At 58.0% G+C, this 15,038-nt stretch overlaps 4 protein-coding genes across 4 annotated transcripts; 2 read left to right on the forward strand and 2 right to left on the reverse strand.

Annotated features, from left to right (window-relative positions):
- Nucleotides 1-1,185: 1,185 nt before the first annotated feature.
- BJ171DRAFT_569062 (armadillo-type protein) lies at nt 1,186-5,988 on the reverse strand. The gene is made up of 14 exons (XM_053113554.1): nt 5,697-5,988; nt 5,380-5,511; nt 5,007-5,132; nt 4,749-4,871; nt 4,411-4,533; nt 4,134-4,256; nt 3,908-4,030; nt 3,674-3,796; nt 3,439-3,561; nt 3,131-3,253; nt 2,846-2,968; nt 2,495-2,617; nt 2,265-2,387; nt 1,186-2,092 (listed from the first exon to the last, which is right to left on the reverse strand). Exons 1-14 carry the CDS (start codon nt 5,842-5,844, stop codon nt 1,275-1,277), a joined length of 2,454 nt encoding a protein of 817 aa, XP_052965446.1. The 5' UTR covers nt 5,845-5,988; the 3' UTR covers nt 1,186-1,274.
- An 861-nt stretch (nt 5,989-6,849) lies between these two features.
- Nucleotides 6,850-9,007, forward strand: BJ171DRAFT_476008 (uncharacterized protein; the record flags this gene model as incomplete). Its single annotated transcript, XM_053108809.1, has 7 exons — nt 6,850-6,943; nt 7,173-7,203; nt 7,345-7,469; nt 7,523-8,148; nt 8,211-8,376; nt 8,621-8,664; nt 8,798-9,007. 7 exons carry the CDS (start codon nt 6,850-6,852, stop codon nt 9,005-9,007), a joined length of 1,296 nt encoding a protein of 431 aa, XP_052965447.1.
- A 52-nt stretch (nt 9,008-9,059) lies between these two features.
- Nucleotides 9,060-12,112, reverse strand: BJ171DRAFT_150570 (major facilitator superfamily domain-containing protein). The gene is made up of 10 exons (XM_053105783.1): nt 12,069-12,112; nt 11,788-11,916; nt 11,534-11,661; nt 11,183-11,385; nt 10,522-11,050; nt 10,324-10,368; nt 10,158-10,196; nt 9,951-10,045; nt 9,602-9,801; nt 9,060-9,506 (listed from the first exon to the last, which is right to left on the reverse strand). Exons 2-10 carry the CDS (start codon nt 11,818-11,820, stop codon nt 9,315-9,317), a joined length of 1,464 nt encoding a protein of 487 aa, XP_052965448.1. The 5' UTR covers nt 11,821-11,916; nt 12,069-12,112; the 3' UTR covers nt 9,060-9,314.
- An 816-nt stretch (nt 12,113-12,928) lies between these two features.
- On the forward strand, nt 12,929-15,014 carry BJ171DRAFT_150601 (adenosylmethionine decarboxylase). Its single transcript, XM_053105785.1, has 2 exons — nt 12,929-13,560; nt 13,773-15,014. The coding sequence occupies exons 1-2, from the start codon at nt 13,103-13,105 to the stop codon at nt 14,824-14,826; spliced, it is 1,512 nt and encodes a 503-aa protein (XP_052965449.1). The 5' UTR covers nt 12,929-13,102; the 3' UTR covers nt 14,827-15,014.
- The last annotated feature ends 24 nt before the right edge of the window (nt 15,015-15,038 follow it).

The raw sequence follows: 15,038 nt of genomic DNA on the forward strand, positions 1-15,038 counted from the left end.
ATCGGCACCCAAACCAGCAATTTCTCTCTTTGCCCTGCGCCTTCCTCACTCGCTCAGGGAAATGACTAGATCCACTCGGCTTGGTGTGTGATATGGTTGTCGGAATGGGACGATGTATCTCATTTTTTCCTTAACACGCTGTATCTGTATTCAGGTCCCACGAGCGGCAACGGCCATCTCATATCGCCTCCGCTGCCTCGCTTCGCACAGCTCGTCTTCACAAGATGTACTGGTCCATAACCCGCGCAGAGCCACGACGGGCTATGTTTTCGGAGCTGTAGTAGCATTCGCCGGCATGCTCAACCGACGGCGCATAGACCGCACCGCTCGACTCGAGCAGCTCGGCACAGGAGCGCACTTGGCGGTCAGGCTCTTGGTGTGCCAAGGCCGAGTTGGGCAGACCCCAGATTCTTTCAACCCGAGCGATGGTCACGGCCAGGGAGTGTGGAAGGTTGGTATGGACCATTGGTGCAATCAGATCCAGCGACTCTGCGCGGGTGCTGGACGTCGGCTGAAGACAAGTGCAGCGGTATCGGGTCTGAGGGGTCCACCGAGAGCCGATTGACGAAGCCGTCGAGGCCCTTGGACTTGCGAGACTCAGATACGACGACGAGTCCTGCTTGGAGTCATGGCGCGTGAGCCAGGGCTTTGAGTCGGTTCGGGCCTTATCCTGCAAGACTCGCATGCTCATGACGTTGATCGTGTCCAAGAGTTGGTCCAGGAAGGCGCTTGGGAGGCTTGTGTTCATAGACTCGGTAGTTACAGCGATAGATAGTTTGGGCGGGTGCTCGAAGCGTCGGACATGCAAGCAAGGGTTTTTGGCAAAGGCAGATGATACTTTGGACCATACGTGCTGGCGACCCCATCCGGAGTATTGACGTCGCCGTCTGCATTGTGTCGTTGGATTGTGTCATTTGGATACCGACAAACCAATCACCCTGACGCAGTGACGGCATCATCCGAGCCGCGCGGATATGAATACAGGGCCAACCTGGCTGGATTGATGCTGTGGTCTTGATCAGTGATGGTCTCGATGACCATGATCGCAGTGAATGCCAAGCTAGATACCACCGATTGTGGAAATGAATGGCTGATATACCGAGATCATGCTCGGACATCAAAGTACTCGGAGCGAACGAGTCGTTCGGCCTCGAGGCACCGTGAGCACAACCAGTGGATGAGGCATTGTGAATGACAAGTGTGTATGTATTCGTATCCAAAACAGAACCTATCGGAGGCAAACACGTATCCCGTTTCGCTTCGTGAGCACTGGTTCAACTCATGCGCTGGTACTCGTCGGCATCGGGGCTACCAAGGGGAAGCAGTCGGCCGGGGTGATGCATCAGATCCACAATGGCGTGGTCGATTTCAGAGTCCTCCTCAAGGTGAACGGTCAAGACCGGCGTTGTGTCGGCGGTGCTGTGGGATCGACTGGCGGTCACCAAGCCGCCTCCGCGCTGGCTGCCGGCCGAAGACTGCCGGGCATCTGATCGCTGACTCCCGGCACTGGTGACAGAACGGGCGCCTGTATTCTTGGGAACCGTCACCAGTTGCCGTAGAGACAGTGCCTTCATATCGACTACATTCCAGCCGCGGTTGTAGTGCCCACGAACCAGAGTGCAGGGGCCAAGCCCGATCCGATCGCACAAGGCCTTGAAGAGAAGCGCTCTGTGGTAGAAGATCCCTTGGCTGATCGATCCAATGGGCAGGACATTGGTACCGAGCTTGAGCTTTGTCTGGGTGATCTTGAACTTGTATGGTGCCTCGCTGAGCCGGTCGACGTCGATGGGGCCGCCCATGGCATTCGACACAATGCGGGCGATGTATTCGATTCTGCCGCGTCGGTTGAGTTTCTCAAGGACGCCCTCCCGGCGAGCTTCTTGAATCAGACTCTCAAAGGCTGGATCTTGGGTGGCATCGACGAGAATCACCTCGCGCCGCTTGTCTACCGCCTGAGCGGTGAGATCCATAATCGACGGGAAAGTTGCGATGGCATCGAGGTTGGGGCCAGCCGAACCCATGTCAAAAAAGCCGTCGCGGATGATGTTGTCTCTGGTAAGCTCGTTCTTGAGCCAGTACTTTGCCGAAAGCTCTGGATCATCCACAGTCCCACGGTCCCACAGCCACACGGCCGAGCAAAGGAGTCAGTTTCGAGGACTTGTGGGTGCGAGGGCACACGGCAGATGTACAAGTTGACGCACAACATGCAGATCCTGCCCAGACGACCACAGTGATTATCGGAACTGGCGCCGACATGGACTTACGGTGATTGAGTAACTTTTCCAGGGCATCGCTGGCAAATTTGACTGCGTTCTTGGTGGCATCCCGACTGAGCGCCAGCAAGGCCTCGATCCCGCCGAGCTGGCAGGCAATAACAGCGTTCGGCTCTGGAATCCCCAGAGTCCATGGCAGCATCAGAGGCGAATCAGACAAGGTTCTGCTGGTACGGAGCGAGGGCAGCGTTCCAGAAAGCTCAAACCTAAACCACACATACCGTACTGGGCTGCATTTGCGATCGCGTATGCAACATTACGACAGACGTTGATCTCCCTGGACTTGAGGAGTTCAACCAGCCGCGCAATTGTGATGTCCTTGCTGACAGCGAGGCGTCCTTCGGCTGAAGCAGCCGGGTTTGTGGGTTGTTGTAGTTAGATAGGCGGTTCAATACAGCGAGACAGTTTTTGCGCCAACGATATGGTGGTTTGACGAGCTGTCCGTTTGGACGGAGCATGGAGCTTTCGAGTTGGCCAAGCCTGTCCCTCGTTCACCTGTCGTCGCAGTCGAGGGTGATGCACAGGCATTGACTCGCCGCCCCCTATGCAGCGGCTCAAACGCTTCAGCATACCTTCTTGGAGACATCGTGCCAGGGCCAAGGCCGCCGCCGTCTGGATCTTGGGGTCGTCCCGGGTCAAGTCTGAAACCAAGGCAAGTGAGGCCCCGAGCTTGACGATCTCTGCACGATTGGTGGCTGCAATCGGAACGGTTCATCATGTCAGTCAGCAAGAACACCTTCCTTTCTATTTCCACATCGAGCAGGATGAAGCGGCGGAGAATTGCAAGACTCGTTCGAGCGGTGTTGGCAAAATCAGGGCCCCGCTTCCACAGTTGCTGGCAAGATGCATTTACTTACTGTCTTCAGAGAGATTGGAGATGCACTCGGCTGCATTTGCAACTGTCTGCGAGTCTTCGTATCCCAGGAGCTTGACAACAGGCGAAAGGCCGTCGAGGGACTTGACTCGTGATCGAATCTTGGCTGTCGTATCAAGGGGTGGTGGTTAGAGCCGCAGTCCGAACGGTCACGTCGATTCGCATTTTAGCACTGTGAGGAATCGCATCGAGTGACATGTGTTGCACGACACTGAGTCTGGCAAGATGCCAGATATCGCTCGCCGTATGAATTGGCTCTGCGCGATGCGTCGGAATGGAATGACGACTCACCAGAGAGGCACAGGCTCGAGAGTGCTGCAACGCTTTGTCGGACAACATCCGCATCTTCGCCTGCCATGTTTTTGATCATGATCTCGACAACGCCGAGCTTGTTGAGCTCAATCTGGTTGATTTCTGAGGAGAAGCGATGTGCGGATGGCGTTAGTCTTGTGCGGCTCGGGACCATATTTGTCTCCACGACGTCGAGATCGAGCCACAAATGGCCAGAGACGGCCCCGAAACTGACCTGTCTGCGCCAGCGCTGCGATTGCCATGGCGGCATGGCTGACGACTCCAGGATCAGCGTGTCCAAGATTCGAAACGAGAGCCGATAGCGCCCCCATCTCCCGCAGGTAGTTCTGGTTGCGCTCTGGATGCGTTTGTGATGAAGGCACCACGGCATTGTGAGAAGCAATTGGATCATCCGCACATTCCGACCCCTGGCACGGAGAGTGCCGAGTCATGATACCCTTCGACATACCGATCTTGGCGGCCTCGCAAATTGCAATCGACGCATTCTTCCTGGCGCGAATATCTTCGACGCTCAAGAACTTTGTCAGCGGCTGAAGACCTCCGAGCTCTGCAAACACATTGGCGGTTTCGTCTGCAGGGCAGAGCATCAAAGTCGTCAGTGTGGCAAGGGATTATGAGTACTCTCGGCAGAAGCTGCTGCCAATTAGGCTGCTCGCAATCAGGCGGTTGCGTACTTTCTTTCAAACAGTTGGCGAGGCAGTGGAGCATCAAATAGTGCAGATCGGGGAGATCCTGGGCTGTTAGGTCTATCAGCCGCTTGACCCCGTTGACTCGTCGGATTTCAGTTCGGCTTGCGTCTGGTTGGGGGCGGTCACGGTTGGAGCAGAGAGATCGAGGATGTCGACGCTCATCAGTGATAAAGCATCGAACTGGACGCAAGCCCCTTTCGTTTGTATCATCGCCTGCTCTCCTGCTCATTGAACCGACTCTTGGGGCTATCGCGATACATACAGTCTTCAGCGCACTTGATGAGAGCATTGAGGGCATTTTCCTGAATCTCTTTGAACTCTGAGCCCAGGAGCTCGAGGAGGGGAATGAGGCCGCCGACATATCGAACCTCGGTCCGATTTGAGACTGAGCCCATGCAGTTCGTCGCATACAAGGACGAGTGTTTGGCAATGTCGTCGCCGAGAAGCAATCAGAAGCGAATGAGCGACTGTGGATTCGCGGAGGAGCAACAACGGGGCAGCCTGAGGGTCGTTGTTTGGATGCGCCCCTCATTCGTTGCTGCTGCTCAGGAACGCCGGTTCCTTTGCGCCGCAACCCTGACATCGATTGCTGAAACATACAGTCGTCCAGGAGCGCAGAGAGGGCGTATCCGGCGTTCTTCTTGGCATCGGGATCCGCAACCTCGAGCAGCTTGACGAGAGCCTTGATGCCGCCGTACCGTCGGATATCGGATTTGTTAGCGACTGCCACACGAACAGAGGACGGGACCAGTGAGTACTTGTGCGGCATAGCCAGCATATGCACTCGGTATCAACCAACAGGACTCGACCGAAGCAGACCAGGGCATCTGAGTGGATCAGGGAGCAAAGTCGCCTTACAGTCGCGAGCCAGATTGGCGATAGAGAAGGCTGCTTCGTCTTGGATCTCTGGGGGCTCCTCGGTCGAGAGAAGGGCGATGAGGGTCTTGAGGAGATGCGGCTGCCTCATCTCGGGATGAAAGTCAGCTATACAATCGCAGTGGGAAAGGCGGTCGGGAGCGTCGGGATGAGGAGAACGCAGCGATGGAATTGTGATGTCGCCGTCAGGGCGGTGTGGTTATGAAGGTTGAGTAAGTTGGCCGAAACGTCCCCAGGGCGCAACCCGAAGAGCATCGAAGCGTCGGCGGTATGCATCATTAATCGAGGGTGAGAGCAAAGCCAAGCCGCCAATGCGAATCTGCATGCACGCCAGACAGGCGTGAAGCGAGCTTACTGGGCGATAGCTCTGTTGTCGCCGCGATGGCAGCCACAGCGGCCTTGCGGATGGAAATGTCCTTGGACGCCGAGAGCTCCAGAAACGGCTTCAGCACCGAAAGCGACAGCAGCTGCAGCCGGTGCTTTGAAGCTGAGACAAGTTGAGGAATGGCAGAGTGTCCGAAGGAGAAACGTTTATGAGAAGCAATTCAGTCGGAGGTTGCGGAGTCAGCGGACTGAAGGCATATTGCGGGACTGAAGGCATATTGCGGGACTGAAGAGACCGACGGACCGACGGAGCCAGCGAACGCCGCGGGGACAGAGAGCAATCGGTACCTGCTTCCGCATACTTGGTCAGGGCTTCGATCGAGCTGAGGCAGACGGCCGGCTCGGGCGAGGCAAGAAGCAGGATCAAGGTGCGAACGTCGGTGACGCCAAAGTTGGACGTATCGCAGTGGGTGCTCTGGTGATGGGGCGATATCATGGCGTTGAGTGGTTGTGGGAAGCGAAATGCCAGCGTCGGGCATCAGGCCGGTGGAGCAAGGGGCCCTCGAGAAGTGCTCGGCTTTACCCTCAGCCTCTGCAGGCAGGGCACATCGCCCAGCATCTGCACGCCCGGCGATTCGAGCGGCTTCCCCAAGAGATATGTAGCACTGCTCTGACTCGAGCAGCATATCGACGTGGTGATGCAGCATCACCGCGAACGAGACCAGACCCGACCAATGCGTCGCGTCAGTAACCCACCGCTGAATCAGCCATCCAGAGAGATGATTGCGCTTGGAGAGGCAGCGGCGGTGCGCTTCGGGCGGCTCGCGATATGTTGGGGGCTGAAGGTGGTGGTGAATGGCGGCCGGGAGAGGCAGCGATCCAGGATCCGGCAGGGTCGTGAGAAGAGCGAGGGGATATCAAGAGTAGCGTGGCAATGATCGAGGGTGCGGATCCATCGATCGAGAGGGCGCAATCAGCATGGGCCTGCACCCTCCGAAATATGTCGGCCACGAGTGTCTGTGACGTCACCCGACCCCAGCGGCAAGGCCAAATCACTCAGGCCCTTCCCTCTTGATCACAGGGACATTTGCACAAAGCCTCCATTGTCTGAGCCTTGGATATGCACATATGTTGCATTGCTGTGCTGTCTCTGCGTAGAACCACCACGCACTTTCTCTTGCCTGCGACGCATCAAAGCCGCTAAGAAGATCGTCAAAGACCCACGGAGCCCGTCGAGAGTGCGAACGGAGCCCTGCCGACCGAAACCCTTGCCCACCCAGCCCCGAGCACCTTCGGACAGCCTATCGATCGACTTTCCAGTTCAGTCCGACGCAACACCCTCGAAAGCAATCCACGACAGAGCGAACCCGTCGGGACTTTCAGCGACTCTGAGGATATATGGACAGAGCGTCCGCCAAGGCTAGCCGCGACCGATTGTCCACCAATAGCAACGAGCACCCAACACCGAAGCAAACCCAATACTGATCGTCCGCGCACCAAAATGGAGGCCGATATTGCCAAAGTCAAAGCCAACAACTCGATCGTGTCGGCGTACGAAGCTGTTGTGAGCGGATCTCTCAGCTGGTTTTCGCTAGGTTGGCATCGGGGGAGGAGATGAAACGGCGTGGGAATGGTTGCGATCAACGAGCCCAGCATTTCCGCTGCGGCGTATTTGATGCCCATCGGTGGGGGCTCGTCCTCGCTGTGGACTCGTTCTTTCCGATAATGTCTCTTCCGATATCCGACGTGGCTCCTTTGGTTTCTGACATGGTGTCTGCCGATCCCCCTCCCGCGGACTTGTTCCTTTCCCCACTCGCCCACCAGCATACGAGAGCGACCTGTCGACTGATTTGTGGTATGTCTCCGGCCAAGATACGCAGCCCTGGGTGGCGGTGAAGCCAAAGCAGATCCAGGAGATTCAATGCGCGATGGAGTGACACCCGACGGTGTATTGACGAATGTTTTGGGCGGAATGTTGCTGCCATTTCATTATCAGCATTGGCTCGTACGGAGTCGAGGGCATCGAGGAACTCAAGCACACCCTTGCCGCCGGACAGCTGCCAGTTTGCATACGCAAGTGTCGATGGACAGGTCATGTTCATCATCTGGGTACCGACCGAGGTGAGAATCCAGATGGAGCTTGATTTGACGACGATTATGGGACTCAAGCCGAGCACCATCGAACACCATCGAACACCATCGAGCACCATCGAGCACCATCGATGCTTCAGCTAGTGTCCTTGCCCACCAGTATTATATTGGCCACGGTCCCATCAAGGACTCACTCTCTCGATACTTTGTGCAGGCCACAATGATCCGTCGCGGACAAGCGATGGTCACCGCAAGCATCCTGGGACAGGTCTTCCCCAAGCCCGACATTCAGCTCACGGCCACAGCCAAGGTCGAGATCACCCAGTTCCAGCGCAACGAAATCGGATTCCGGGTCCGCCTCTCGCCGTCGCGTGATATGATGGCCGAAGGGAGCGGTGCCTCCGTCATGATCAGTGCTACTTCTTCTTCTCCGGCATCCGTCACGGACTGTTCTGCTCCACTGACCCGGCGCTCGTCATCGTACAATCCTTCGAGGTCGTCGGTGACGACGCAGCAGCGCATCAAAGAGGCCCAGAAGCGTATGCAGGACGATCAGAACGAGGTCGTCCGCAGCAAGAGTCGGCAGGAGCGAATGATGATGGAGCAACGCCGCATGGAGGAGTGTCGGATGTATCAGAAGCTGATCCGGTCGCTCGAGGCGCAGGAGCGGGCCGAAATCGACGAGCTCAAAGCCAATTTTTGCCGCAGTGTAAGGCCACGCCGATGTGCATGCTTCGGTTCCGTTTGTTCAGCTTGTGGACCTTCCTCGAGAGTCAAAACATGGTTGCCGTCCCCTGGGATCGAGGATCCCGCAGCGACGATGCCAAGCGACTAACTCCAGTCCCATATGACGAGCAGAAGCCGGAGCTGAGTTGCTGGATCCACCATCAGGCCCCCTGGCAGGACGATCTGGAGGAGACGATGGGCTGTTGGCGCTGTGAGTACGAGATGGCATCCTCGCTCGTACTCTATAACGGACGAGCGATGTCGACAGCTGTGGGGAGTGATACCAAGCGCTGGAGACGCAACGCCTGAGTCGGCGACCCAATGCAAGCACCGAGCACTGGAGATAAATCCTGTGTGCATGATGCAAGTACTGACCACACTCACTCTGGCCCAACAACCTCTCAGCTGCCGATCTTGAACCTGTATAACCCGGTAAGAATGTGCTTTGAGGGCAGCAAATGGCGCCTGCTTGATAAGGCGGTCTGCACGAGGTGTCTTTGTGCGATGCAGTTGTGGGATGCGTGTCGCACTTGGTGAAAATGTGGCCTTGGGGTTGCCTCCACCTCGACACTGGGGTTGCCTCCGCCTCGACACAACCCATTCGTGGTCCGAAACTGACACATCCAAAACAGGATACATCCGCTGCTCCCCCGGTGGCCCAGATCGACCTCACTTCGGCCAAGATCAGCATAGCGACACCCGACACGGCCATACCCGAGAGCATCAAGGTGATCACGGACCCCGGGACGGCGCGCAGCCAGGAACACTACTTTTACTTTGAATCGCAGAAGGACAAAGTCAACGCCATTGCTATATTTGAGATCTTTGCAAATGGACAGTGAACGCGGGATGGAGTCGGGTTGAATCAGATCGGGTCGGGTCAGATCAGATCAGGTCAGAGAGAAGCAGAGGGCCGAGGAATTCAAAATCTGGAGACTGGGCCGAGCGAGTCAAAACCCCCCCCCACATCCTATCGGCACGATGAAACTGAACAGTATATCCTGGTTGGCAATGCAACACAATATAACTCACCAACAGCAGACTCGACGGTCATGGATGCCACTTTGATGTGAGGTGCTGTCTATCTTTGATGGGTGGATGGATTGCCGTTGCTGGGGCGGGGGCGAGCTCCTCTATCTCAATAAACACTCAGCGGGCTGCACGCCCTCTCGTTTCAATCGGCAGCCGCGCCATGCACACCCCCGCTGCCGTCAATATAGCGGCGCCGACATAGAGAGGGGCAAAGAGGCTGTGGCGGAGCAGCTGGCCCGTGAGCAGCGGAGCCATGGTGCCTGTGATGCGGCCGAGCGCAGCGGCGATGCCTGTGGCGGTCCCACGATACTGTGTTCGGCACAAGAGTGAATCGAGACAGGTTAGCACGAGCGTGTGGGTGCGAGAATGTCTGGTTGCAGCCACAAAGCGCCAGGATGCTTTACCTTGGAGACAAAGACTTCGGGAGTGTAGGCGTAGAGCACACCGTACATGACGTTCTGGAGAAGCGACGTGCAACAGCTGGCCGCCAATTGCATGGTGGGTTCGCGACTGAGCGTGAAGAGGAACATGGACGCCGCAGTTCCAAAGGTTGCCACCGCCATGGTTCCGCGGCGGCCGAACGAACCATTGATGGTATACATGGCTGTCGCGTTGAAGTAGTCAGATCAGCGAGGACCGTCGTGGCGGTGATTAGCATGTGTCCAGACATTACTGCTGGCGCAAGCCTGTGATCCCAGACCCGTGATCTGATCGTAACAGCAGCAGCGGTGCCACAGATGCAGCCGGGCGTACCAATGATGGATCCAGGGATGCCGAATATCGACGTGATCACATAGTTGCGATATATTTCGTCGACCGAGATGGGGTTGTTGGGTTCGCCCGAGTTTCTGCACGAGGGTTCATGGCCGAGCCGATTCAGGTCAGGTGCGGTCGCGTTGAATTGAAAGGAACATACGGACCTGTGTGTCCAGCGATGTGCAGACACAGAGTCAGCCTTACCCAAGGTACTTTGGCAGAAACCCGTTGAACATGGTGTATCTGGCGCAAAAGAGGATGTAAGGGGCTGTCAGACGGAAGTGTCGCTGTGGATGCGGAGTTGGGGCTCGACGGCCATGCTGGCAAAACGAGGCGCCGCATATTGCAGAATCGGCAATGTGCCACATACCCGACTGAGATCAGGGACCAGATGAGCCAGACCAGAGTGGTGGTGCTGCAGTGTGGGTTGTGTTCGCGTGGCAGGACGGAGAGCGGAGGCAGAGTGAGATGGGGGGGGGTTGTCTCAAAGTTGCTGGACTTGGACTGATACATGTCCAAGCGACAGAGAGTTCTTGCCACCGGCAGTGTGGAGACAACTGGTGCTTACAGGGCCATGTCATGGCTGAACAGCTCGCGGATGTGGGTGAGGCTATCGCTGTAGGCCTGGCGGATCTGGGCCGACATCCGAGACAGCGCCGGAGGATCGCTGACAGCGGCCTGTTCGAGATCATGACTGGCGTCCGCGACGTGCTCCAGCTCCAACGTGTGGTCGATCCAGGGCTGAATCAGTGGCCGGATCTCTGAGCCGTTGGCTGCAGAGAGCGACTCAACGACTTGGACAGCATCCTTGAATCGCTGCTTGTTGATCAAGAACTTTGGCGACTCGAGAAGGCCACCGCGCGTGCCCAGAAAGCGCAGACTCAGAAACGACGTGCTGACGAGCCCGAGGCCGGCCATGACAAGTCTCCATCCAAAGTTGCGGGACGAGTCGCAGGGTGCAGAGGATGCACACGAGTACCGTGGGATGAAGATCCAGCCGAGGAGCGAGGCAACGACCTGGCCGATGGGCCAGAAGCACGACAGCAGCGTCAGCAAGTTCTGGCGAGAGGACGGAATGAACTCAAGAAACAGGGCCCCTGGCGCAGATGATTGAAGATCGAGTGAGTTGTCGTTGCCCGCAGTGTCAGGGCACCCTTGGTGCTGATGAGGCAGCATGGCTTGGCGGGGTGGCCGATACATCAGCCATGAGGGGTTGGTCCAGTGCCTACCGTCGACAGGGAGGTTGCCTCCAACGCCAATGCCGAGACCGAGAATGCAGAAGAGCAGCGCCGTAAAAGAGCCGGTGACTGCACAGAGGATGCCGAAGACGGAGCCGAGAAGCAGGGTGTAGATGAATGCCGGCCGACGACCAAAGTGGTCGCTGACGAGGCCCCAGAGCAGCCCGCCGATCATCATGCCGATGAAGAGGAAGCTGGAAACGGGGACGATGGCCGGCGGCGTGAGCGGGAATAGGATGGCGACGTGGGATAGGATGGCGACGTGGGATAGGATAGCAACGTGGGATAGGATGACGATCGCAGCTGCAGCACTGGCGGCCATCGCGAATGAGAGGAGCACACCTGATGGTGACTCCGATCCAGGTATCCGAGACGCTGAACTCGGCTTGGACAGCCGGCAGAATGACGGCAATGCCTTGAATCCACATGTTGTCTGCCAGCCAGCCGATGCCACAGCAGGCAAAAATGAACTTGGAGTGGGGCGAGAAGCAAAAGGAAGGATTCAGCGAATCGGGTTGGTGGAGGGATGGCGGCGGCTTGTCTCCATGCTGCTGCTGCAGACTTGGCGAGTCGGCGACAGCGGGCCGGTGACTCACCCACTGATACCGGCCCATGCCGATGGTCTCCATGACATGGTTCAGCAGGACAAATTGGTCATGGCCGGGCAGCAGGGGTTCCTGTGGCGACGGAGAAGGAGCGGGAGCCGGCGGCGCGGTTCAGCACAGCTGGATATCGGATGGTGCTGGGTGTCAGATGCCGGGATGAGATCGGGCAATTCGACCGAGCAGATGCGAATGGTGAAGGATAGTGTGCAAACGCCCCACGCGAACGACCTCATGCAATCGCCCCCATGCGAACGACACCACGCGATCGAGACCTGCAGGACTGAGGGTTGCTCCATCGCAGCATGCGAGATGGGAGAGGAAGAGGGCGACATGCAGACAGAGGCAAGGGCCGAGAAGGCATGTCCCGGGGCGCGGATGCTGTCATGGGCCGACAGGTCACGGGACGGCTGAGCGTGCGGCTGTGCGGCTGTGCGGCTGTTTGCGCGGCTGTGGCTATAATTGGCGGGGGTGCTGTGCGACGGCAGGCGCGCGGATCCGCGCGGCGGCGTCACATGGGCGCACAGCACGCGCAGCAGTGCGCAGCATCGTGTGGCGCATGTGGCTTGGCGTGTGCGACCGCCGTGCGACCGCGGCAGCGCCGAAGCTCTTTCGGAACTGCCTCTGTGGGCGGCGCCGCTTGTGACGCGCGGCGGCGAAAAAAAAAGTCCTCGGGCCATTGTGTTCCTTGGCCCGCGCGGCGGTATAAAAGGCGCTGCGTGCTGTCCCGCCGCCTTCGCCTCCATCTCGGCTTTCCCTTCTTCCAGCCCGGTCCTGCTGCCCGTTTCTCTGCCGCCGGCTCGTTGCTCGCTCCTCCGTCGCCCGTTGCTCCCGCTCGCCCCTGTGCTCTCGCTCGCCTCTATCTGTTCTGTCTTTTCCCCCCCGCGCTGCTGTCTCTCCCCGACCCTCCGAGAAGACGCCCCCACACCCCGTTCGTCACAGAGTAGATTGGGATTATGAGTTTCCAATCTATCTTGAATCTGTAAACCCGCCTACAATCCTCCCTGTGCTATGCTCTTTTCGTCCCAACGAAAGAATCAAGAATCGCGCTCGTTGAACTCCCCCTCGCTGCCTGACCTCGCCACTCACCCAGCGGATCTATTTTCCACCTGTCCTGAGCTCTTGTTCACTGCTTGCCGTAACCTCAAGCCACCCTAATATTGCCTACACCCCCGCCTTTTTTTTCACCTAACCCCTACCCTTTGGTCCCCTACCAAATCCCTAGCCTAGCTCCTCCGCTTGTCTAAAGGCCCCTCGCCGTCCCGCTTCGTCACTCCTCCCTCCCGGTCCAAAATTCTGTTCCATCGCCATGACTCCCGCTCCGCCTCCCTTCCCCACTTTTGGCCCTGACATCCCCCACGCTCTCAACAAGCACATCTATCAGTCTCTCGTTGCTCCGCCCACCGAGCACGTCACCCTCTGTGGATTTGAAGGCCCCGAGAAGCTCATCGAAGTCTCGTTCAAATACCCGGCCGCTCTCTCTGTGCGTGGAGATGCGCTGAGTGCCCTCGATGCCTTGAGCCTCGACGACGCCCAGAGGGATCTTTTTGTCGATGATGTGGACGAGCCTCTCTCGCCCTCGGCCGACTCGATCGAGGACGAGTCGACTGCCTCGAGCTGCGCGACCCCGGAGCACGACCAGTGGCACAGCCGCCGCACGGGCCTCCGAACCGTCCCCCGGGCCGTGTGGGACGACATGCTCGAGATTGTCAAGGCGCGTGTCCTCAGCACCCTCCACAACGAGCATCTGGATGCCTACCTGCTGAGGTGAGTTGCTGCTTGCCCTCAGCCACCGCGACTACGGACCATGTCGTCTGCGTGAGGTGTGAGATAATATGGATGCGTGGTATTTTCACTGCCGCCTATTTGCACTGCCGCCTATTTGCACTGCCGCCTATTTGCACTGTGGACTATTTGCACCGTCCCTGTGGCCTGCAACTCGTGTCTGATGGCCCTCTCTCTTTCTCGCCACCATCCAGCGAGTCGTCTCTGTTTGTCTACCCCGACCGGGTCATCATCAAGACCTGTGGCACCACCACCCTCCTCAACGCCCTGCCTCGCATTCTCGAGATTGCCAAGGAGTACTGCGGCATGAGCGAGATCGATACGCTCTTCTACTCCCGCAAGGCCTTCTTGTTCCCCGAGAAGCAGCTGTGGCCCCACGGCCGCTGGGGCGACGAGGTTGCCTATCTGGACGACATGTTCCCCGCAGCCGAGTACGAGACCGGCGGCTATGTCGTTGGCAAGATCAACGGAGACCACTGGTGTCTCTACATGGCCACCATGCTTCCGCGCGAGGCGGCCTGCGCTGCCGCTGAGGAGGAGGCCTCCGAGACCTCGTCGATCGAGGAGCGCCACACTCCCGAGAGCTGCTCCTCTTCCGACTCTGAGAACGACGACGCCCCCGAGGAGGACGAGGTCACTCTCGAGATCATGATGACGGGCCTCGACCCCGCAAAGATGAAGCATTTCTGGCGCACCCCCGAGGAGCAGCAGCGTGCCCAGGAAATCGAGCGCGGCGAGTGCGCCAACGACTATGCCTCCGAGTACCGCGTCTACAAGGACACGGGCATCCAGTCCATCTACCCAGATGCCAAGGTCGACCACTTCTTGTTCGATCCTTGCGGCTACTCGATCAACGGCATCCTCGGCAAGCACTACTTTACCTACCACGTCACCCCCGAGGAGATTTGCTCGTACGCCTCCTTCGAGACCACCATTCCCGTCCGCGGCTTCTTCCCGCACAGCCACCAGGGCGACGGGTACGACTACGACTCGTTCGAGGAGCTGATCCACAAGGTCATCCAGTCCTTCGGCCCCAGTCAGTTCTCGGTGACGCTCTTCACCCACCGCTCTGCAGGCCGCCGCCACGGCGTCAAAGGCACCGGCCTGCTCAACGGCTCGATCGAGGGCTTCAAGCGCAAGGATCGCATCGGCCACTCCCTCGGCAAGTGGGATCTGATCTTTTGCCACTACGAGAAGGCTGGCGGTAGCCGCGCCGCTGCCCCTAAGGGCGTTCGCCAGCTCCGCTGAATGGAGCGCTGTCTTATTTCTGCCATCAACGAGCAACTTCTCTCCGTCTTCGCTTTTGCAAGCCCTTTCTTTTCTCGTTAGATGCCATAGCGCTTAGTCGATTGAATATATATAACCCACAATTTTGTCAAACCCGCGAATGTGCTGCGCTGTGTGAGCTGTTGCTGTATTGAGAATTTCGAACGTGATGAGGTGTGGTGTGGATTGGAGGG

This window comes from Polychytrium aggregatum (assembly GCF_025602895.1).
Source record: "Polychytrium aggregatum strain JEL109 chromosome Unknown BJ171scaffold_25, whole genome shotgun sequence".
NCBI classification, from domain to species: domain Eukaryota; kingdom Fungi; phylum Chytridiomycota; class Chytridiomycetes; order Polychytriales; genus Polychytrium; species Polychytrium aggregatum.

Excerpts from the sequence above, each read along its gene's own strand:
- BJ171DRAFT_569062 (XM_053113554.1), bottom strand. The coding sequence starts at position 5,844 with ATGATATCGCCCCATCACCAGAGCACCCACTGCGATACGTCCAACTTT. Across the intron at positions 3,254-3,438 it reads CTCGAGCCTGTGCCTCTCTG|CCAAGATTCGATCACGAGTC; the intron begins GTGAGTCGTCAT and ends TTGATACGACAG. Across the intron at positions 2,969-3,130 it reads CTCCAATCTCTCTGAAGACA|CCACCAATCGTGCAGAGATC; the intron begins GTAAGTAAATGC and ends TTCCGATTGCAG.
- BJ171DRAFT_150570 (XM_053105783.1), bottom strand. The coding sequence starts at position 11,820 with ATGGAGACCATCGGCATGGGCCGGTATCAGTGG. Across the intron at positions 11,051-11,182 it reads AGGCAACCTCCCTGTCGACG|GGGCCCTGTTTCTTGAGTTC; the intron begins GTAGGCACTGGA and ends CATCTGCGCCAG. Across the intron at positions 10,369-10,521 it reads TTCAGCCATGACATGGCCCT|CACCACCACTCTGGTCTGGC; the intron begins GTAAGCACCAGT and ends CCCACACTGCAG.
- BJ171DRAFT_150601 (XM_053105785.1), top strand. The coding sequence starts at position 13,103 with ATGACTCCCGCTCCGCCTCCCTTCCCCACTTTTGGCCCTGACATCCCC. Across the intron at positions 13,561-13,772 it reads CTGGATGCCTACCTGCTGAG|CGAGTCGTCTCTGTTTGTCT; the intron begins GTGAGTTGCTGC and ends GCCACCATCCAG.